Source organism: Epinephelus moara, chromosome 21 (assembly GCF_006386435.1).
Source record: "Epinephelus moara isolate mb chromosome 21, YSFRI_EMoa_1.0, whole genome shotgun sequence".
Classification (NCBI taxonomy): domain Eukaryota; kingdom Metazoa; phylum Chordata; class Actinopteri; order Perciformes; family Serranidae; genus Epinephelus; species Epinephelus moara.
In genome coordinates, this window is record NC_065526.1 from 18,119,714 (window position 1) to 18,142,993 (window position 23,280).

Below are 23,280 nucleotides of genomic sequence, written 5' to 3' on the forward strand. Positions count from 1 at the left end.
TACAATCGCGACTGAAACGCCCTCCATCTTTAAAAGGCATCAGCTCATACATGTACATGTACTGTGAACTATATCACTGTGGAAATGTTGATACACTACCTATGAAATGTAAAGGTCTTACATGATTGTAGTGTCCAGAGACCTACAATGCCAACACCGGGCTAAAACTACATCATCCATTCAGATATTGATTAGCTGAACCAGTTAATCATTGACCTGATTTTAGACAGTGTACATAAAGGCCGGGATCTTCACCCTTTTCCTGATGACAGCGGAGAGAGCTGGCTGCCAGTTGTTCCTCTAACATCACCGACACACAGCCAGAGAAGCAGCACGACAACAACATGAGAATTCTACTATCTCCCTTAGTGTTGGTCCTGGCTGCTGCCTGTGTCCCTGCCCTCTGTGGCAGAGAGGAGCAGCCAGTCCTCCAACTTGAGGCCCCGGCTGAAACTCGCTCCCGCTTTGCAGCGCTGGATGATGTGCGTCTTCTGGCGAACGGCCTCCTGCAGCTGGGTCAGAGCCTGCGGGAGTTTGTGCAGAAGACAAAGGGACAGATAAATGACATTGTCCAGAAGCTCAACATCTTTGACCGCTCGTTCTACCAGCTCTCAGTGCTCGCCAGTGAAATTAAAGAGGAAGAGGAGGAGCTGAAGAAGACCACTGTGGTACTGAAGGCCAATAATGAAGAGATCAAGGGCCTGTCTGTTGAGATCAACTCCAAAGTGGATAGCATCCTGCAGGAGAAGAGCCGCTTACAGAGCAAGGTGGACGGCCTGGAAGAGAAGCTCAGCAGCCTGTCACATGGCATGGTGACAAGCGAACACGTAGCTGAGATCAACAGCCTCAGGGTGAGTCACCTGTTGTTAGAAAGGAAACCTGCACTTGGATTTTTTTTTTTTTTTGGTGGAAATGCTTCTGAATGATTAGTTAGATGCACCACTAACTAATTGGCACATGAACACCTGGATGGGATGGCAGCTTTTCTATGGGCAGCCTATTCTTTTCTGCACAGGAAGAAATTACAGCAGTAAAAATGTTCCTTGTTTTAAGCTAACATCTTCTACAAATCTTCTGAAAATAATTGGTAGACAAACTTTTAACAAGATACCAGGATATTCTTTTTGAATGCAGACTTATGCTATGTACAGTGTGACTGCTACAACACAAACTATGTATTATGTATAATATTAACAATTATATAACTTTCTTCCCTGATCAGGAGGTGATCCAAAGCCAGGAGCGGAGCATCATAGAGCTTCTGAATGCTGTGAGGGAGCAGAGTGACCAACTCAATCACCAGAGAGTGAAGATCAAGAGTCTGGAGGAAAAGGTAAATGCTAGAAATGATCAGGGGCATGTTAGTCTTTTAAAATTTTCAATTTTAAATAAAAAATAAATAAATAAAATCAATCATCACATTCATAAATGAAGCTGCACTCTTTAGAAACTATCTGAAAAGAAGTGTTTCCAACACGGCAGCTATGCAACTCAGGTGTCGTGTAACTGATTTGATGGAAAGAGAGGCATGTGATGTCATACATATCAGACTATAGCATCATCTGTTCTAATTCATATATATATAAATATATATATTTGTATATATTCCAGCCCAGACCGTCCCTCCCAAAGAAAAGGGTGTACAGGTCATCTGTGCATTTATTGTTAGGTGGTGACCTCTAGTGGCTGTAGTAATTATGACAGGAGCAAATGAGAACATCAGTGAAAAGTCTACATGTGGTGGAGATCAGGGTTAATGGATGAGTAAAACAAACACGGGACTTTCACCCAGGAGATCACTGTTCATGTCGTCAAAAACCGGGGCTTGGGCAGTGACTTCCAGCATCAGACACCAATGAAAAAAGCTATCCTTTCACATCGTCATGATACGCGGGCCAGTTGCGGTTAGGTGCCCAGTGGCGTTAGGGGGAAATGCGGCAGGACAACAACAAAAGTTAAGCGGGCAGAAGTCCGAGTAAGGCGGGTGGGATAGGTCCAACAACCACCGAGTTTCACCCAGGAGGCCGGTGTTAGCTTCCCGTAAGATTGTAAAGCCAAACTCTGTTCTTTTTTCCTAAACCCCACCACAGGTGCGTGTTGGCTAAAATCACCACGTGCATTTATTGGTGTAGGATAAATTTGTCAATTCGCAGTGTTGTACTGACGTAGTGCATTTATTTTGAAAGAGACTGTATGTAAACAGTACATTTCCTGTGAAAATGTAAGTGTATTTTGTATGTGATGAGGTCGGAGAATGTGTTGCCCTGAACCTAACAAAACTAACTTTTTCACAACATTAACTAGTAGTTACTGGATGTAACTCCAGTTCTATGAGTACATGCCTCTGTCGGGGGTACTCTCCAACGGTTATGTAATTTTGGTTGTCATTGGCAACCGACCTATTCTCTTGTTTGGGATGTAAGGAAATTTTGACAGATCTGGTGCCGATTCCCAGTTCACTTATTCAGGGGCTGAAACAGCTGTTCACTTAGAAATTCTGTTCAATACCAGAGAGCGGGTGAAATATTCACCAGTGGGTCATGACATGAATTATATTATTTCATAAAAGGAAAGAGTGGTAGAAAAATATTAATTATGCTCAGATGGCTCATCCTTTTTTCAAAATTAAATAATTTTCAGCCCTCCCTCCCACCGCAATCATCTTCATACAGTCCCTCATTCAGTCAGAGTGGAAGGCCGTGTCAGTTCAGATGGGCTTTTAGTTTGTTGATGTGCAGAAGTATGCATTTTTCAGGAAATCTCCTAACATCATTTTGCCAGCTTTGTGAGTTATGAGCTGTCATCATTGTGGCATTGCACTGAATGTGCTGGTAGAAAGAAACTTTAATGGAGTCATGGTACTATGTAATTTAGACTTTAAATCTTTGGAGGGTGCAGACATAATGAAGGAGCTGTCCATATTTTTAATAATCTCCGCCAGCGCCTCGGTGTTATAATACATTTGCATTTCCCTTGGTCTTGACAGCTCAAATTTATATTGTTACTGTAAAATATCTCAAAAACTTTGGAAAATATCTACCTTTGCAGAATAACAGCCCAAACTTTATTATGTGTGGAATTGCGATTCAATCCACAGTATTTCTCTATGGTCAGACTGAGGATTATGTCGGCAAGCTAAATGCTTTTCTTACTATTTTCCCCAGTTAACGGTCAACACGTTGCCTCAAGAGACCATTGAGAGGATGCCTGAAACGTTCAACAGTGAGGCACCAACACTCACCCCTTATCTGACCTCGAGCTCTGCCAGCACCACCGACATGATGAGTAAGTTGGATAACAGTAAAACATGAGGAAATGTTGATGTGTGATATAAACATCTGGCATCTTTTATTTGTCATGCAGTATATCAGCAAGCCCTGAAGGTTATTTATTCAATCTTACTTTGTCAATGCTCATAGTTTAAGAATATGTCTCGACAATTTACAGCAATTTTCTGCAGCTTCATACCTTCCTGCTGTATTCAGCGCTTACTAAGCAATCAGTTATCCACACATTTTTCCTGCTGATGCTGCTGATACGAACTGTTGACCACCTAGTCACAAGTGCACTTCCACTCCTCTGCCTCAGATTACAATTTTACAGCTCGTCTTTATGCAGAACAGTTTCAAGTTTGAAATCATGTTTGTTTTCATTTTTAAATAGATCTGCCATCAGACTGCAGCGACCTGTTCAACAGAGGGGAACGAGTCAGTGGCGTCTATGCCATCAGACCCTCTGGAGCGGAGCCCTTCATGGCTTTTTGTGACATGGGCAAAGGTAATGTACTGTCACACAAACATTTCACTTCATCCCAGCAGAGGACTAGTTTCTTCTTGCAAATGTTGGCTTTGCATTAACAGTAAATTAAAGGAATACTTCATGCCCAAATGACAATTTGAATGTCAATTCCTCACCCCTCTGTTGTGCTGAATTCTTGAAGAAAACTTTGCTTTTGTCACATGTCTCCATGGTGAATGAAGAATCCAAAACAGAGAAAATTCTTGATGAATTGAAGTCCTAGGGGTCCACGCTTAACAACAGCAAAACTATATTAAAAAAATATCTGTTTACAAACTCGTACACAACTCCTTTTGTATAATTCAAGTCTCATTTATCGAGTTGTATGCTCAGTACTTAGCAAACAGACAGCCTTTTCCAATGGGGAACTGAACTATAAGTGAAATTTATCTATGCTCTCTTCAAAGCCAGATTCCATTGACAAAACAGTAATTTTACCTCTCTGATCACAGAAGCTGAAGGTCTACCACTGCCTCAGTCAGTTTGTTTGTGTTATTATTATTATCACACAATAATGCAAACAAACTACCAATCAACGCAGCAGTAGACCAATAGCTCCCGTGTACTGTGAGGTAAAATTACTGAGAAAGAAATAACCTTAATGTACACTGTTTTTTGATAGCCTCACACCTACGTGATGTGCATATAATTATTCTCCCTCATCTCGTAAAATTGCAGGGTTTTTTTCAATTAAATCTGGCTTTAAAGGAGCATAGATAAGTTTCACTATTAGGTCCACTGTCATAAAGGGCTGTCTATTTTATCAGTCGGTTAATCTCACTAAAATGTATCTAGTGGACTGAAAAAGTCATTGAGTTCAGCATTTTAGTAGTCTACCAAAATTTAAATTTGTGTTTAAAATAATCATTAATATAGTAAAAAAAAACTCATACTTAGCGTTTGTGTATCGATACAATGTTGCCACACAAAATATCACGATACTACACTGCATAAGTTTTTCCCCTCAACCCTAATAAATGGGGAACTGCCCATTGGTCCGACAGCCCATTGGTCCGACAGCCCATTGGTCCGACATCCCATTGTTCCGACCATATTAAACCCATTGTTCCTAAGTCCGTTCCGAAATCATCATGATGCCCTGTGGTTAAGGTCTGGTTAGGTTTAGGCACAAAAACCACTTGGTTAGGGTCAGGAAAAGATCATGGTGTGGGTTAAAATGAAAAAGAAAGTGGCAAACATATAAGCCGTGAGCCTGCTCCGCCTCAAGCCTTTCCCAGCTGACCCAGAGCCGGTTGCAGCGCACCATCAAGGCAGAAATACGCCCGCCGGGAGCCATTCAGCACCGCGGACCGTCGGACTAATGGGATGTCGGACCAGTGACATGGACCCAATAAATGATACTCGAATCACTACACGAGTTGTAATAGAGTTTGTAAACTGATGTTTGGATATAATTTTGTGATTGGACTACTGTAGTTCACCAAGAATTTTATCCATTTTGTATTCTTCGTTCACCTGAAGAGAAAAATATTTTCTTCACAAATTTAACGTAACACAGAGTAAGTTAGTGATATACAAAAGGTCATTTGGTGGGTGAAGTTTTCTTCAACCCATTGGAACATGGAGCGACATCACTTTTCTTGTGCTGCTTTCAGGCGCCTTTTATTGAAACATTTGAACCCTGAGCAAATTGGTGCAATTTGTTGTACAAATTTTTTTTTACAAATTGTAAAAAAAAAAAAAAATAGATTTGCAAAATTATTTTAAAAAGACTAGGGAGAAAAGAAAAAACCTAGGGGAATGGTTATATTTATGATTATTATCATTATCATTATTGTATTATTACATTTTAAAATTGTGTTACAGAATTTTTATGATTTTTAAGCATTTTTTTCCAGGTCATTTCCTTGTTTGTTTGTTTTTAACTTTCTTTCTTTCTTTTTTCTTTTCTTCTTTTTTATTTACTGATGTCTTGATTTGGATTTTTAATTAATTTTTGTTTCATTTCTTCCTTCGTTGTTCAATGCCTTCATCCCATGTTTTTAAAAGAAATCAAGCCAAGTTTCTCAGGTTTTGAAGGGTTAAATACAGCTCTGATACAGCTGTGGGAGTGTGAACAATAGAGCAAGGCTGATATCAACGTGATAAAATTGCAAATTGTAACACTAGCTTACAGGTAGTCATTTTGTCTGAATCAAGAGGGGGAATGGCGGACCCCGCCACTAACAATGAAATGTAATACAGAATGTAAATACATGAAATAGCTATTGCTTAAAAAATGTCAACCATAAACAGTATTCAAATTATGTCATGAAAATAAGGGGGATTATACCTTAAAATTAATCTCTTTCTTTCCATTCAGATCATGGAGCAACAGTCATCCAGCGAAGGAGGGACGGTTCAGTGAATTTTGATCAAACCTGGGGGAAGTATGAAAATGGGTTTGGAGATTTTCAAGGTGAGAGATACTATTCTCAAGACTCTAAACCCAATTACCCATTTAATGCCGGAAAATTCATTCTCAGCTGCCACATCCTGAATTAAATGGCATATATCATGATTAGAACAATTGCAATTTTATAACCTCTGTAAGTTAAAGTCCCCCTGCACCTCTGTATGTAAGTTTGTGTGCGTCACTTCTTCATTAAAGGTACTTGTTAAATCATGTCAGCTCTGACCGCTCAGTGATGTCTCTCTCACAGGGGAGTTTTGGCTGGGTCTCAGGAAGATCCACTCTCTCGCCGCTCAGGGCAACTCTGTCCTTCACATCCAGCTGGAAGACTGGAAACAGGGCAGGCGCTTCACTGAATACAGATTCCACCTTAATGGTCCTGAGAGCAACTACACCATTCACCTCACGCATCTGTCTGGAGATTTGCCGGACCCCATGAGCAACCACACAGGCATGATGTTCTCCACCAAGGACAGAGACAACGACAACCTCCAGGACTCCAGCTGTGCGCACAACTACACAGGTACAGCAGGTGCACATGTAGGAGACATGTTCCCAATGTGATGCAAAGAGGGGGGTTAATGAATACTTGTCATTCAGCTGCACAACATGTAATTTCTGTCACCCTCCAGGTGGATGGTGGTTCAACGCCTGCGGAGACACCAACCTTAATGGGAGATATTTCCACGTGAGACCTAAGGGGCGCTCAGAGCGTAGGAGAGGGATTCAATGGAGGACAGGCCAAAGGGCCTCTTACACCCTGAAGCACACACAGATCTCTGTGCACCCTGTGGCTTCCCCCAGGATCATTTCCTCCATGTCAGCGTCCTCTGAGACAGGCGTCTTTCTGTGACCCAGCTGCAGCATTCTCCAGTGATAATACTGCATGTATTAGTGGCCTCTAAAGGAGAGCCTGGTACGGTGGCCTGGACAGCTCAACGCACTGCAAATTAAGTAAAGACATGTATATAGACACAACACATGCAAAAAAAGAAACATCGAACACACAAAAACATCAACACATTTACGAAAAGCACTGCAAGAAGCTCACAAGACAACAGAAACTGTTTCCAAGACACACTAAAAAGCGACATGCATAGTTTGTAGTTTATGAAGTTTTGTGTCATTATGTGATTCAGATATTAACAGCAGTAAACATATTAACAGCCAGTGACAGCCGGAAGAAGATTGTGGATGCTGCCTTTGTCAATTATGCCCCAAAGCTATGGAACACGCTGCCTATAGATATCAGGGAAGCTAGCTCGCTAAATATTTTTAAAAGAACACTAAAAATACATCTGTTCACTTTAGCCTTTAACTCGTTCTGACTTCCTGATACAGGTCTGAAATTATTTCTGTTTACGCTTCACGCTGCTGCAACTCTTTTAAAATCTTACTTGTTTTATGATTTGTAGTTTTACAACTCTATAATTTTATTTATCAGTTCTGTTTTATGTGCATTATGTCATTTTCATGTGAAGCAGTCAGTTCTTATAATGCCCTTATTGTAAAGCAGTTTGTGCTGCATCTCTTGTATGAAAGGTGCTATATAAATAAAGTTTATTATTATTATTATTATTATTATTATTATTAAAACAAGTTCATAATCCATAAACGGCAGTAACAAGCGCTGCGTTTCCCAGCCCTGTGCATTACTTTTTAGCATCCTCTGCTAACAGTTTGTGTTGTCTTGTGAGCTTCTTGCAGTGCTTTTTCTAAATACTGCCAATGTGTCACCAAATTTATGTTTTCATGTGTCATCAAGCCAATGAAGATGTTTCTTCATTTGTTTGTGTTGTGTCTATTTACATGTGTTTTCTTACAGGCTCTTTATGTAACAGTGGAGTGGAGTGATGGCATTCTGAGCAGAAGTCATGTTACCTCTGTGTGTGTTGTTATCCGAGCTTCTCTGTGGTTTGTTGTGGTGTAACCCACTCGCTAGCTCTTTGCCACTGCTTTGCGCTGCACTCATACGGAAGTTGCTGTTGATTTAGGGACGGCGTCTATGCGAGACTGTAGCGCCAACCCTCTGTTTCCCCCTTGGTTAACTCTGTTAGCTCTGTTGCCTTTGTTTAGCACTGTATATGGAGTTAGCACCGTTAGCTGCTAGCCACTGACTCAGCCATCTCCATGCTGAGAACTGTGTCCAAACAACTCAAAGCTCTGAAATACGCATAGATCCCCTTTAATTGGCAGTGCATTGGGCTCTTAGGGTCACCAGTGCTTCGTGTTGGCAGATATATTTTAAGAGGGCTTGTGCAGAGAGGAAGATGTTTCCTCTGAGTGTCAAGTTCCAGTAGATGAAGTCACAGTGGACGATGATCTCTAATGTAATAAAACACTTGTAATGTGAAATCTAAAATATATTATAATGCAGTTAGCATACAATATCTCTTCACTCACTGTATCTTAAAGGTCAAAGGTTATGGAGAAGAAATTAAAACATAAAGCCATGTGTGAGCAGTTTTTATATTGGGTCACATTGACTCTCAGTGTGCAGCAGTGGTTCCCAATATGGGGGGCGGGACCCTTTGAAGGGGTCGCAAGATACATTCAAGGAGTGTAGTTCTGGACTTTTCTGACTCTTAAGTGGTTCGTTTTTCTTGTGAAAGACACCAAAGTGGTGGGTCGTGGTCCAATTAATAGTTTAATTTTGCTTAAATGTAAAGATCTGAAAATCACTGGGGGAACTGCTCATCCTGAGTCGACACTGCTTCCTTTTGAGGGCTCATGAGGCAAAAAAGTTTGGGACCCGCTGCTGTAGACAACACTCATTTTTACTTTACATACACTTTTTTTGATACACTTGCTAGATTTTATTAATTTAAATAAATGAAAGTATGATGTAATGTATATAATATAATGTAGTCATTCAGGTGTGGATAAAATGTTCCTGATAGAACCCTAACTGAGCAACACAAACCTTTCTAATGTCCTGTGTGTTATTATGGGCTGTAGACTGACTGGGGTCCTGGCACTGGTCGGGCACAGAATGGCCATGGCAGAATGTGTCAACAGAGATTTGGCCCAGAGTCATGGGTCAATGTCATCCTTGAAATCAAAACACCAACTTTATTTTGATGCCAAAGTCTTGTCAATGATTAACTTATGCATGTTCAAGCTATTACTGCATGTCAGAACTTTTATAATGTTGCAATGGGAGTTGGTGATGCCAAACTCTCTTGTCCAGCTGTTGGATCCCTGGATGGACTCTAGAGGGCAGTGTTGTTCTGTCTCACGCAGATACCTCTCGCTCTGATTTGACTGTTCTGCATGTATTATTTGATTTGACAAATGATGTTTGTTTTGTACTCAGTCACTTTCTTAAAACCACATCGTAATTCAACATGTGCTTCTGATGACTCTCTGATTGCTCCTCTCACGCTCTGTGTACACACTCAGCTTTAATAAAGGGTAAATAACCCCCTCCTAAAATAGCGCTAAGTGCATCTCCGATGAGAGATGTCATCCTTCTTTTTGCATATCATTACTCCAAGCACAGCTGCAGCCGCTCACAGATGGACAAATAGCTCCCATAACACCTCGGTACTTCCACCCAGACACACCCAAACACACACATAGACACACACACACTTCTTTGTGCCTGGGCCTGCAGCCTTGACAGTGATCTCCCTGCACATGTGTGAAGGAGCGTCTTCAGTTACTCCCCCTGCCTCTGCACACACATTAGTTTGAAAGGTTATTTTGGGCTTCAGAAGTACCACTGTAGCCCTGTGCCTCCAGCGAAATAACAGGAGGAGTCAAGATTATACCCTCCCATTCTGCCCCTGTGGACGCTTCCCCATGTCAACTGACGGGGGGTTTCCCTCTAAGCACCAGGTTCTGGCTCTTTACGCTGTTGCATTAGGTTGGATTCTCATTCTGAGATAATGGACAACAGTCCTCTGCAGGTGTTGACTGTCCCTACAGCCCCCTACCCCGACCAGAGACCCGGCACCAATGGCCTGAGGAGAAAGGTTTATGTATTCCAGACCAGGAGGAACTACCTACACAACTTCATCCAGAGTATCTTCTCCTCCATTGACCTACGTGACCGCCAGGGATCAACAGTGGTGGTGGGGGGAGATGGACGCTTCTTCAACCGAACAGCTATTGAGGTCATTGTGCAGATGGCAGCTGCCAACGGGGTCAGTGACACCGTGTGTGTGTGTGTGTGTGTTTGTGTGTGCACATGCTGGTAAGTGTTTGTGTGTGTGGGCGGGTTTGAGCATGTATGTGTCATCTGTTGTTGTCCCTTTGTTGTTAGCAGTTGTACCAGCCCCATGTCTTATTAGTGTTCAGTTTGCAGCCTTTTAAGTGGGGTTGTATTGAGACGAAAAAAATAATGAATTCATTTATAATAGAAATAAATCGTGTTATAAATCAGACATTAACAGGTATAACAGTATATAGAAGATATAATCTGTAATCCAAATTAAGCAAAATACAAATAACAGAAATATTCAATAAATTAAAATGAAAAAATATTATGTATGTTGCATTCTATTAAATTTTACATGCAAGGGAGTCTTGGTGCACATGCAATCTTAACGTTTGTTAGTCTTTTGTTGACGTTGAATACTATGGAAAAATACTGACAAAACAAATACCAACTCAAGTTTCACTTACTATCTTTTACCAGAGGTTTTATCTATATCACACAGTCCTCCTGAAGCAGTTGAAGTCATAGAGGTGCTATGGGGACGAGACCTGTTTGGTTCAGTTCAATCGAACTCAAGTTTGTTTGCCCCGAAGTGTAGTTTGTTTGGGCAGGTGTGAACACAGCAATGCACTTGGATGCGCACCAAAACAACTAGACCGAGACCTTCTTGAAGAGGTCTAAAAACGCACTCTGGCGCAGTTCATTTGTGGTGAGAACGTGTTCCAACCTGGATCTGAACCAACTGCAGTCACATGACACATTGTTTGGGTTAAACATGAGCATGTTACAGTCCTGGAGGATTATTAATGTGCGCCTCCTCCTGTACTGCCTTAATATGCACATTCAGCACATCCAATGCATCAAAACATTGTTTTCTAGTTGGAGCCGCGCCTCGTTTTCAAACTGTATGGTTTGACTAAAATGAACAATGACAGCAATATAGTCCACGATGAGCAGCGCTAAAATCAACCTGCGTAGTTGTCCCTCCATTGTGACATTGGAAAGTGTCACATTTATCTTGCAAGTGTACTCTTCTTCAACGTTTTGTTTACTTCCTGGATTTTTCCCACATGGAAATTCTGACCAATCAAGAGCAGCTTTCTCACACAAGGCATTTTATCTGGTCCTCTTGTAAATGCTGCCGTGAGAACACGAACCACCTCCAGGCAATTATGCAACTTTGTAACAAAATTAGTCCCTGGTTCAGACCAAAGCAAGACAACTCTAGGTCTGAAAGCACCCTAAAAAGTCAACAGATCATCTGCATGACAACGCAGCAAACTTCATGTGCTGAAGAAGCCAATGTGAAACAGTTGAAAGCTTTTGTTAACAAAAAAAAAAGTAAGTCATGTGTTCATGTGTGATCGTGCAAGTTGACATTGCAAAGACGATTCTAAACAATTGTGCAGCTCAACTTAAAACATGATTAGCCAGGTATAAATGGTCTGCATCTGTGAGTCATAAGCAATGCAAGGGGAGACAGGATAATGCAATTCCACAGTAGAACCATGTAACTAATAAATTGAAGCATCAATGCTGCCTTTCAGTTTAAAACCAGCTAGTCGCTGCTGTAACTTCAGCTCCTGGCTACTCTGGTGTCTTCAAATAGAAAAGCATAAAACCTGTTGTGTTTTCTTCTCTCTTGCCAGCACCAGTAATGAGCTCTCTGTGGTCCCCGGGCTTAAATTACATAACCTTTGAGCTTCTGATGCTTCTCAGTAGGATGGTTAGAGGGATTTAAAATGCACTTACTCATAATATAACTTGCTCTTGATGTGCCATAGCTGTCATTCGTTAAATGAAATTCTAGCCCCACTCACTTTGAGGAGGAAGCATGACACACCAAACCTGATATTCAGCGGTATTCCCCGCCCTCCCCCCAACTCAGATAAATTAAGATACACACTCATGCCTGCCAGCTCACCCACACACACCTGTGTGACATTTCCTCAGGTGGGTCGTGTCATCATTGGACACCACGGGATAATGTCCACACCGGCCATCTCTTGTGTGATCAGGAAATACAAAGCCATCGGCGGCATCATCCTCACTGCCAGCCGCAACCCCGGCGGACCTGAGGGAGATTTTGGCATTAAGTTCAATACTGCAAATGGAGGTATGGTAACTGGAGAGGAGGAAGCATGGCAGCATTCACAAGGCATCGGCCAAGTGAAAAATAGCGTTACGAGAGAAGTTAACAAGGCTGTACGAGGCCTCATTCAGATATGTGGCACGGACACAGTTTGGGAGTTTGTCTGGACATCAAATCTGGAACAAAGTTCAAACACATCGAAAATGAATATTACCACCAGTATACCCAATGTGTATAACTCATCAGTTCATGAAAAATTAAATATAATATCAGAGATTTTCTCCTCCATCCAGGCCCGGCCAAGGAGGCTGTCACTAACAAGATCTTTCAGATCAGCAGGACCATTGAGGAGTTTGCCATCTGCCCCGGACTGCAAGTGGATCTGACAACGCTGGGCAAACAGATGTTTGATCTGGAGAACAAGTTCAAACCCTTCACAGGTGAAGTGCAGCTTGGGTCTGTCACCCATCACTTCAGATCAGGAGGAGATGGAGGACATGAGAGGAAAAAAGGATGTGTGGATGGATACTAGAGCAGTGAAAACTTTCCCTGAAGATGTTAGTTTGCTGCTACATTTAGACAATCTGACCTACTTTATGAACTGTCATATGACCAGTTTTGCCATTCTTCAGTGAACGTTAATCTTAAAGGTCCAGTTTTTAGGATTAAGGTGGATATATTGACAGAAAAGAAATGCATTATTCATACTTGTGTTTTCATTAGTTTATTATCAATTGATATTAAGAAACATTGTCTTTTTGTCAGCCTAGAATGAGCCGTTTATATTTACATATAGAGCGGGTTGTCTTCCCCAGAGTCCATGTTGTTCTGGTAGCCTAGAGCTAACTTACCAAACCCTGGCTCTAGATAGAGCCATTCACATTTTCACATTTTTACATTTTCATGTCGACCACCGCAGTTGTCCTACATGCATGGTACACAGGAGAAGTTTCAGTTGGTTGCAATCTGCAATCTCACTGCTAGATGTCACTACATCCTGCACACTGGACCTTTAATGTCGACAATTACATGTAAATTTATAGATTAAAAACATGATTTTGTTTCTCACTTGTTTCTGTTTCCAGTGGAAATTGTGGACTCTGTGGAATCCTACGCGAACTTGCTGAGGAACATCTTTGACTTTGCGGCTCTGAAGGAGCTTCTGTCCGGTCAAAACCACATCAAGATAAGACTCGACGCCATGCACGGAGGTGAGAGCATATTTACTAAGAGCATGTCATCTCATCGATATATTCTCTGTTACTCTGAAAACAAATTTCAGAAAGATTTTCATGTCAAAACACACAAAATTAGCTCCAAAATATTTTTTAAAACTGTTGGTCTGAATAGAGTTAAGCCCTGTAGTGATCAACATTTGCCACTGCTGGCTGCAGCACTCTCGCTAAGTACTGGACCAGTTTCAAAAACTGTTGTGTCCATTAGTCAGTTAGACACAAAAACATGTGACAATAGTTAAGTGCAGAGACTTTGTTCTTGTATTTAGTTGCTTATCATCACTGCACACAGGGCAGTTTAGATTCTCGGAGTCCAGACTCAATATGACCTTATTTCGTTGTTGTGTTTTTTTTACTGAGTCATAGGTTCAGAGGAAAAACAACATGATGCTCATGTTCCTTAGATGTTTGCTTAAGGTCAAAGATGACGCACAGATCACGCCACCAGTCAGTACACACGCATCTGTTTGGCCTCTCTGACATTTGCATGATGTTTTGGTGATTCCAGTGTCACAAGTGCTCGTGGATTATGACGCTATCCATATCCAAACCATTTACCATACACAAGACAATGATGAAAATGAGTGAAGTGTACCGATCTGACTGAGACCAAAGAAAGTGTTGTCCCAGGCTCCAGTATAACATTGGAGAGGTGGCGTGGGGTTATGGGAACTGTTGACTTTAGAACGATTCATAATGATCAGGTTACGAAAGCTATTTAGAGCGTCCCCAAACACTGAAACTGAAACTAACAGTCCCTGCATCCCCCTCGCCACCTCCTCCGAGGAAGTCATGAGTATTGTTATTAATAGGGTACAAATTCTGACAAGATGCCACACCCCTGTCACTGTGGCCCCTGACTTTCTCTCCATTTCAGTCACTCTCAGATCGTAGCTACGTTATAATTAACACATTATAACTTGATTGTGGTGATAGTCAGATTTTGTTGCCTCTGGACAGAGCTTGGCTAGAAGTTTCCCTGTTTCCTACCTTTGTGCTAGGCTAAGCTAACTGGCTACTGGTGGTAGCTTCATATTTACCATACAAATATAAGAGTGGTACTGATCTTCTCAACAAACTCTGAGCATGAAACCAATGAGTGTCTATTTCCCAGAATGTTAAACTGATGCTTTAAAGGAGTGGTGTTTGAGATTTAGGGGTATTTAATGGTGTCTAGTGGTGAGGATTGCAGATTGCAACCAACTGAGGGAACTGCCCATTGGTTCGACATCCCATTGTTCCAACCATATTAAACCCATTGTTCCTAAGTCAGTTCCGAAATCATCATGATGCCCTGTGGTTAAGGTCTGGTTAGGTTTAGGCACAAAAACCACTTGGTTAGGGTCAGGAAAAGATCATGGTGTGGGTTAAAATGAAAAAGAAAGTGACAAACACATAAACCGTGAGCCTGCTCCGCCTCAAGCCGGTCGCGGCGCACCATACACCCGCCGCGAGCCGTTCAGCACCGCGGACAGTCGGACTAATGGGATGTCGAACCAATTGGCTGTCGAACCAATGACATGGACCCCCAACTGAAATCGCTCCTGCTTAGAATCCCTTCAACATTCATTGTCCAGGAGATTTTTACCTGCAGCCGAATTATTCGCAACGGTCTCTTCCTCTCATAGACATACGGACCAGGTGATTAAAACCAGTAAAAATACTGAATAAAGCAGTTTCACATTACAAATCAATGTTTCTCCTATGCTGTTTGGCATATTGGAGACAGGCTGCTAGCCTAGCCCCTGCTAATGTGTGCTCACCTTTTTTCTCTGATAACTTAAGATCCAGACATTCAGGAGGTTTTTACCAGGTGTCGAATTATCCACAGAGGTCTCTTCCTCTCCAAAACAAACAGACCTGGGGATTTAGACCGCTAAAAACACTGAATAAAGCAGTTATGTACTTAAAAATCAGCGTCTTTCCGATGCACTCATCACGGAGGCGCTTCTAACTACTTTTTGTGTGAAAAGGCTCAAAAAGAAAGGCCCTATGTGAAGTAAGTGTTTGGTTTGTTCGTTCTGGGCTACTGTAGAAACATGGCAGACTCCGTGTATGAGGGCCCACTCTCTTTGTAGATGTAAACGGCTCATTCTAAGGTAACAAAAACACAATGAAACTTATTTTCAGGTGATTATACACTAAAGAAAACATACTTATTATATTGTATTCCATTTCTGCCAATACATCCCCTACATCCTTCACACTGGAGCTTTAAGCTGAGCAACACAACACTGTTTTAGATGCCAATAGTGCCACTTTGTACACTACCATATCTGACTTCAGTAGTTCATCACTGTCTCTTTCCAGTCTTCTCTCATCACTGTCTCTGTCGCCTCTGTTTGCTCCCCAGTGGTGGGTCCGTATGTGAGGAGAATACTCTGTGAGGAACTGGGCTGCCCTGCCAATTCTGCCATTAACTGCGTCCCACTGGAGGACTTTGGGGGTCAACACCCAGATCCTAACCTCACCTACGCTGTCGATCTCATTGAAAGCATGAGAGACGGGCAGTATGATTTTGGCGCAGCATTTGACGGTGATGGGGTGCGTGTACTATTGCACAAAGGCATATTGACATTCACGTCTGGAAGGACTGAACCCAAGGCCTTGACTTCTAACCTCTGCCTGTGTGTCGGCTCTCTAGGACCGCAACATGATCCTCGGTAAGCACGGCTTCTTCGTCACCCCACCTGACTCTGTGGCTGTGATTGCTGACAACATCTTCTGCATCCCATACTTCCAGCATACAGGGGTGAGAGGCTTCGCCCGCAGCATGCCCACAAGTGCAGCCTTAGACAGGTAAAAACACAGCCTGGTTTTCACATCCCTGCAAAACCAATGAGACAGTGGTTTTCCAAGTTGAAGCAGTGTCAAACTTACAGTACTTTTGGCAGCCCAGAAGAAAATGTTGGAATTGTACATTTCTACAAACCATGAATACATTACATTTGCAAATCGTATGCATCATATCAACATTTCTCATGTCAACAAAACTGGTTGTCCTTCAGTGAGTCGTTGCTGTGTTTCCACCGAGGATAGAGGCATGAAAAGAAGTTGTTTTCTACCAGGACATATTTGCATTTCCTGCCAGGATAGTGACACGGAAAGCAGTTGCTTGTCTTACCAAGACAAAGATTTCCTGCGAGGATAGTGCCCCCAAAACCTGGTAGCTTCAGCCAAAACATGATCTTTTCCTAAGCAAGTTTTTGGTACCTAAACCCAACCACACATTAACAGCATTGTTCGTAAAGTTTCAGCTTGTCAGCTACACAATAATGTGCAAATGTAATGTATCCGTAGTTTGCAGAAACGGACAATAGCAACATATTTTCTGGGGATTGGGTTTCTTTTGGTGCAAATGGATCTTTAAATTTGATTTAGGCCCTTCATTTAACATATAAAAGTACATATTAATAACACAACAATTTTGTTATTTCAGTGTTTCACTTCTGTTCCTGCAGAGTAGCCAAGGCGACAAAAATAGAGTTATATGAAACTCCCACTGGGTGGAAGTTCTTCGGGAACCTGATGGACGCAGGCAGGCTGTCTTTGTGTGGAGAGGAAAGCTTTGGTATAGGTACTGTATCTCCTCAGCAAGTTATTAGATCAAAAGATTTTAATTTACATTGCGTAGGGGAAGAGAGAATCTAATTCAATTCTCATGATTTTCTTTTCTGTGCCTGGTGAATGTAATTACATACCCTCTTTCAGGTGGAGACCATATTCGTGAGAAGGATGGACTTTGGGCCGTGCTGGCATGGCTGTCCATTCTGGCCGCCAGACGGCAGAGTGTGGAGGATATTCTAAAGGACCACTGGCTAAAATATGGGAGGAACTACTTCACCAGGTGAGATGATGACACACCTGTGTTGTTGTCTGTATTTATAGTTGTATTTGTACTTGCTAGGATCCACATTAGGTGATGCAGATACATCAGCTACTCTTCCTGGGGTCCACTCATAAACACAACAAAATACAAAGGAGACATTCAAGTACAGCTATTGAGGTTGCACAGTTCATATTCATATTACCATACTTTGCTATGTGATTACCTCTTACAACAGAGCATACATATTTACATCATTTGAGTACACAGTAAAGGCTTAATATAGATCTCTGATGCACATCAATATCTAGTGCAGGGGTGTCAAACATATGGCCGGTGGGCCAGAACCGGCTCACCAAAGGGTCCAATCCAGCCCACTAGATGACGAGACTAAGAGGTGCCAGGTTTCAGGCGCAAGTTAAACAATACTTTATGTAAAATTCTACCTCAGAGGCTCTTCCACCCTGACTAGAATACAGTTCTCTGACATACTGTTGAAATGGCACTAATCTTTCCTAAGACATCCCAGGCTGTTCATCTGTTGAACAGGTGGATGAATGGATGGATGAAAGGATGAACGTCTACAGAATGTACTTACAGGTTATTGTGCAATGGTTTTATACGTCTGACCCATCTAAGATCAAGTTGGGCTGTCTATGGCCCATGAACTAAAATGGGTTTGACACCCCTGATCTAGAGATACCCGCCGCACACCAATGTAACCGGGCTAGAAAGCCACAAAAAGGTCCATAAACTGAGATCAATGCCAAAATGGTCTATTTATCTAAGACATCTGTGCAAAGGTGCTAAAAGTGCAAAAAAATGAAAAAGGAGATACATTTCAGTCCTTGACTTTCATCAGTGCTACTGACATGAGTGCTTCACAGAACACATCTCGACAGAGATTCCTACCAGGCATGATAACTCAGGTGGTGCCACTGGCTGAAACATTTGCTGCTGTTTTTACCCACTCTTAATCATTTTTTTGCACTTAGAGCACCTTATTTGTGCACAGATGTCTTCAATAAGTAGACTATTTTTGCGTTGATCTCAGCCTGTGGACCTTTTTGTGACTTTCCAGCCCCGTTACATTGGTGTGCAGGTATCTCCTCTGCCGTCCCTCCTTGTTTGTCTATTGTACAAACGCACCCAAGACAAACTTTTTTGTTGCCCCAAGTAGGCGCAGTTTCACAGCAGCCCAAAGACTTTACTCAATTTCATGGGCATAGTTTTGGTTTTGACATTGTGGGAAGGAGGCACATTTGAAACTGGAGATTTGGGTCCTCCCTCAGGAAATTCCCTGCGTCCTGGTGAATTATTTCCTGCATTCTGTGAATCAATTACTGCCTGTTTTACTGGGGGAGACACATGCACATGCTCTAAATATTGAGGGTGTATGTGTGTCCCACAACACCTGATATCTAAGCCTATGCACAATTTGATTTGATAGATTTTCTTTATTTTGGTGTCATCCTCATGGCTTTCATGGGGTTTTCAAGACACCAGAAGTACAGCTGAAGTCATCCAACACTCCATTACTTTTCATTTCAGACTTGGAGGTTATTTCACAGCTTGGTCTTAAACCAAATATTCTACCTTCTCTCCTGAGCTTAGCAAATAAAATCTGCAATAAAAAAGGTTCCCTAACCGAAGCACAAGTCATGTTTTTCATCCAGCCAAAAGAAATCAACATAAATTGATGTCATTTTACTAAAGCACATCCTTTATGTCCTCGTAAACAGGACAATAAAACAAAAGATGAATCTCATTCTCGTTTTCACCTTCATATGACAAACAAAGTCTGTCTTCCTGTGGAGTGGCATTAAAGCTGCTGGTCTCTGGGGCTAATGATACACTGATACAGTGTAGACATTCTTTATGAGACAAGAACGCTGCAATTTTTGTTTCTACTATACATCAAGAGACCATTTTTTACTATGCATGTGAAACATTTTGCTCCTAATCCCCTGATTATTACAGAGTAACCTGTTCTGGAAAATTAATTACACATTAAAAACAAACCAAAAAAAAAGGACCAGGCCAAATGTCCCAATTAAATGTGTTTTTAGTGAGCCTCTAAACTTCCAGAGCCGAGGCATTTGACATTGATGTCTGATGTTTGGAGGTTCCGTCAAATATCCCACTAATGGCCAAAACTGAAGTCAATTTATGCACATTATATATCTGACAAACAGTGGCATGTGAAGAAGAAACATACAGGACATGACTGACATCTAGTGGAATCTATATGCCATTACATATTCTTTCAGTCCATGCCCTGACCAGTAAATCAAAATGTAACGTTATGATGTCTGGGACTCTGATCATTGTCATCCAGTGCTTCCATAAATTCTCTCACTGAAAACCAGATCAGCTTCAAATTCATGACGTGTCCAGTGTATTCAATAAACTGCACTGTCAAACAAACGTTTTCTCTGCTGACACAATAAAGCACTTACTGTGTTATTAATAGCTGTTGGTTTTTTTTGTCCAGATATGACTATGAGAACATAGACATAGATGCAGCCTGTGAGATGATGGAGGATTTGGAGCTCATGATCGCAGACAAGTCCTTCGTGAAGCAGAGATTTGCTGTGGAAGACAAAATCTACCAAGTGGAGAAAGCAGACAACTTTGAGTACACAGACCCGGTGGACAGCACCATCTCCAGGAACCAGGTACATCACACACACTGAGCTGTACTATTAAGTTTTTATGTGTAGGTATATGGACTCTTTCAGCATTGGAGCGACTCAGCTGTGCCTGCTGATGCTAAAAGCTTCATGTTTTCTACTGCAGGGTCTGCGGATAATCTTCTGTGATGGCTCTCGGATCGTCTACAGACTCAGTGGGACAGGAAGTGATGGGGCGACAGTTCGAATCTACATAGACAGCTACGAGAAGGAGCAAATCTTTGAAGACACACAGGTAAAATATCTGATTCTGAACATTTAAGGACCAAAACAGCTGAAATCTTTGAATCCACAGAACATAAACAGGAAGTCTGGTGATTCACATGAAACATGTTTTTGTACTGTATGAGGTGTTGGTAGTCCTGTGTGGTTGAGAGGAACGGGACAGGCCCTAATTTTTCATTTAAAGGGACAGTTCACCCCAGTTCAAAAACATGTATTATTCTTCTTACCTGTAGTGCTATGAATCAGTCTAGATTATTTGGTGTGAGTTGCAGAGTGTTGCAGATATCAGCTGTAGAGATGTCTGCCTTCTCTCCAGTGTAATGGAACTAGATGTCACTCAGCTTGTGGTGCTCAAAGTGCCAAAAATTACATTTGAAAAACTCAACAGTAATGTGTCTTTCCAGAAATTGTGACCTGGCTACGCAAGATAATCCACAGACCTTGTTGTGAGCAGTTTCATGTAGGAACTATTTTCTTTCTAATGAACTACACCCACCAAATGTAACACTGTGCAGAAGGAAGCATGTATCTACTGCTAGCCCACCTAGCTCCACTGTGCTAGCTAATCACACGGCTCAACCAAGAAGGACACTATTCATTTTTACATGTCACGCTGTCACAAGCATGAGCCTCTCATCCATGAGTAGATGCACACCTCCTTCTGTGCAGTGTGCAGTGATACAGTTGGCAGGTGTAATTCGGTAGAAAGAAAATAGTCCCTACAGGAAACTGCTCACAACAAGGTCTGTGGATTATCTTGAGTAGCCAGGTCATGATTTCTGAAAAGAGACATTGATGTTGAGTTTTTCAGATGAATTTTTTTGGCGCTTTGAGCACCACAAGCTGAGTGCCATCTAGTTCCATTATACTGGAGAGAAGGCAGACATCTCTACAGAACAATATCTCCAACACTCAGCATCTCACATCAAATAAATCTAGACTGATAAAAAGTAAGAGGAAAAATATGTGTATTTGATTTTGGAGTGAACTGTCCCTTTAAATACCTTATGTATCAGCCATAAATATTGTAGAAAAGTATGTTAACATGAACATTCTGGAGTAAAATATCTCTAGGTGACATTAAACAGTATAAGACTGCTTATAGTTAAATATTAATGAGGAAATGCATCAGTGGCATCTGGACACCAGGTGCTCAGATCTCTGACCGTGTCCTAATTTGGGACAGGTGATGCTGGCACCCCTGGCGACCATCGCTCTGAAGATTTCCCAGCTCCATCACAGGACGGGTAGAAGCGGCCCTTCAGTCATCACATGATTCCCCTTATGTTACTCCGTCATTGCTTAAGAAATGACTTTTTTGTGTTTCTTTTTTCCAGATTTTTGTATAAACTGAGCTTCAATTCCAAGTGTAGCTGCACAACATGCAGTAGTTTGCATTTTAGGCTGAAATATATTCAGTGATTTTTCTCTGTTCCACATTAAACTGCTTTTTATTTTTGGCTCATGTGTCATTTGTGTGTCTCTCATATCACGGCAAACAGACTATGCATTCTGGTCTTGTTATTGTTTTTAAATCTTTGTCTAGTTCACTGGTATTTCTCTGTAATTGAATCACCGGCAACAAGCGGCAGGGTTTCAAAATCATCAGCACTCCCAGTGACCACAAAAAGTAATCATAACATAATTTCCCACTAAAAGCAGCATGTGGTTCTAAAACAGCAGTTTCATTTCCTCTGTAAAACTTACAGTGTTACAGCTTGCAGCCGTGCACAGTCAATGTGCACTGTCAGCTTCACCGTTTTCCGGAAAGTAGTTATGAAGACTGTTATGCTATGCTATGCAGTGATGTAAGGTAGTTACAATGGGCCCCAGTGCATGCTATTATGAAGGGCCCTACTGTGCCCTTGTTACTAGTTATGAAACACATGCACAGAGAGTTTTAGGCGTATTTTATTTTACCAACAGTGCGTCTTACTGCTGCTTTCATGTTATACCCGTTTGCAGATGTGCCCAGCTTTTAGATTTTGCACCTAAACTAGCTGCTGTAAATCATATTGTCTCGTTACATGATTAAACAGAGACTTGATATTGGACATCAACATACATATCACCCAGCAATCACCATTACAAATCTGTATATGACAAAAACTACAAAAGAAAATAGGAAACTATTAGTTTAACCCAGGTATTTTAAGCTAAAACATGACTTTTCCAAACTATAACCAAGTGATTTTGTGTCTAAATCTAACTACATTGCACGTTAAACACAGCATTGTTGAAGTTCCAACATATCCGCCACATAGTTACATGCAAATGTAACCTATACCGTGGTCTGCAGACATGTACAATACCAACAAATTTTCTGGCCATTAGACTGATTACAAACTGAAATGTTATATGCAGATTTCCATATTTCAAACAAGATTGCGACCTATATTTAAATTATTATTCTAGTCTTGAGACATTAAAGCAACTCTTACCTTTCTTGCATTTCACACAGCACAAAATCTGAACATCCACAACTCCTGCCTCCCTCCAAAGTCCCATCCTCCTCCTCCTGCAACTCCACCTCCCTCCAAAGGCCTACTCCCCCCTCCTCCATTACGTCCTCATTATGTCTATGATAGACATAGGCGTTGGCAAGGTAACGTTAGATACACGAAGAGGAGAGCGAGTGTAACGTTACAACCAAGAGAGTCAAACGCAACCCCGGAGTTTTAAAACTCAGCCGGAGTCAGTGATGACTGATGAGTTCTAGGATAAGATTACAGTGTTAGCTAGTAGCGTTAATGTTACTAGTAAGTGGAAACGCACAGGGAAGATAACGTTAATGTTTCGGGAACTGCCCATTGGTTCGACATCCCATTGTTCCGAC

The 23,280-nt window shown here is 41.6% G+C and overlaps 2 protein-coding genes across 2 annotated transcripts; both read left to right on the forward strand.

The window, feature by feature from the left end:
- The first annotated feature begins 248 nt into the window (after positions 1-248).
- On the forward strand, positions 249-9,649 carry LOC126383026 (angiopoietin-related protein 3-like). The gene is made up of 7 exons (XM_050033398.1): positions 249-851; positions 1,223-1,333; positions 3,165-3,285; positions 3,664-3,777; positions 6,122-6,217; positions 6,462-6,734; positions 6,844-9,649. Exons 1-7 carry the CDS (start codon positions 345-347, stop codon positions 7,062-7,064), a joined length of 1,443 nt encoding a protein of 480 aa, XP_049889355.1. The 5' UTR covers positions 249-344; the 3' UTR covers positions 7,065-9,649.
- Positions 9,650-9,802: 153 nt separating this feature from the next.
- On the forward strand, positions 9,803-21,904 carry LOC126383019 (phosphoglucomutase-1-like). Its single transcript, XM_050033390.1, has 11 exons — positions 9,803-10,359; positions 12,327-12,489; positions 12,759-12,905; positions 13,551-13,676; positions 16,054-16,244; positions 16,345-16,499; positions 17,162-17,277; positions 17,412-17,547; positions 20,021-20,204; positions 20,326-20,454; positions 21,631-21,904. Exons 1-11 carry the CDS (start codon positions 10,102-10,104, stop codon positions 21,718-21,720), a joined length of 1,695 nt encoding a protein of 564 aa, XP_049889347.1. The 5' UTR covers positions 9,803-10,101; the 3' UTR covers positions 21,721-21,904.
- Positions 21,905-23,280: the final 1,376 nt, after the last annotated feature.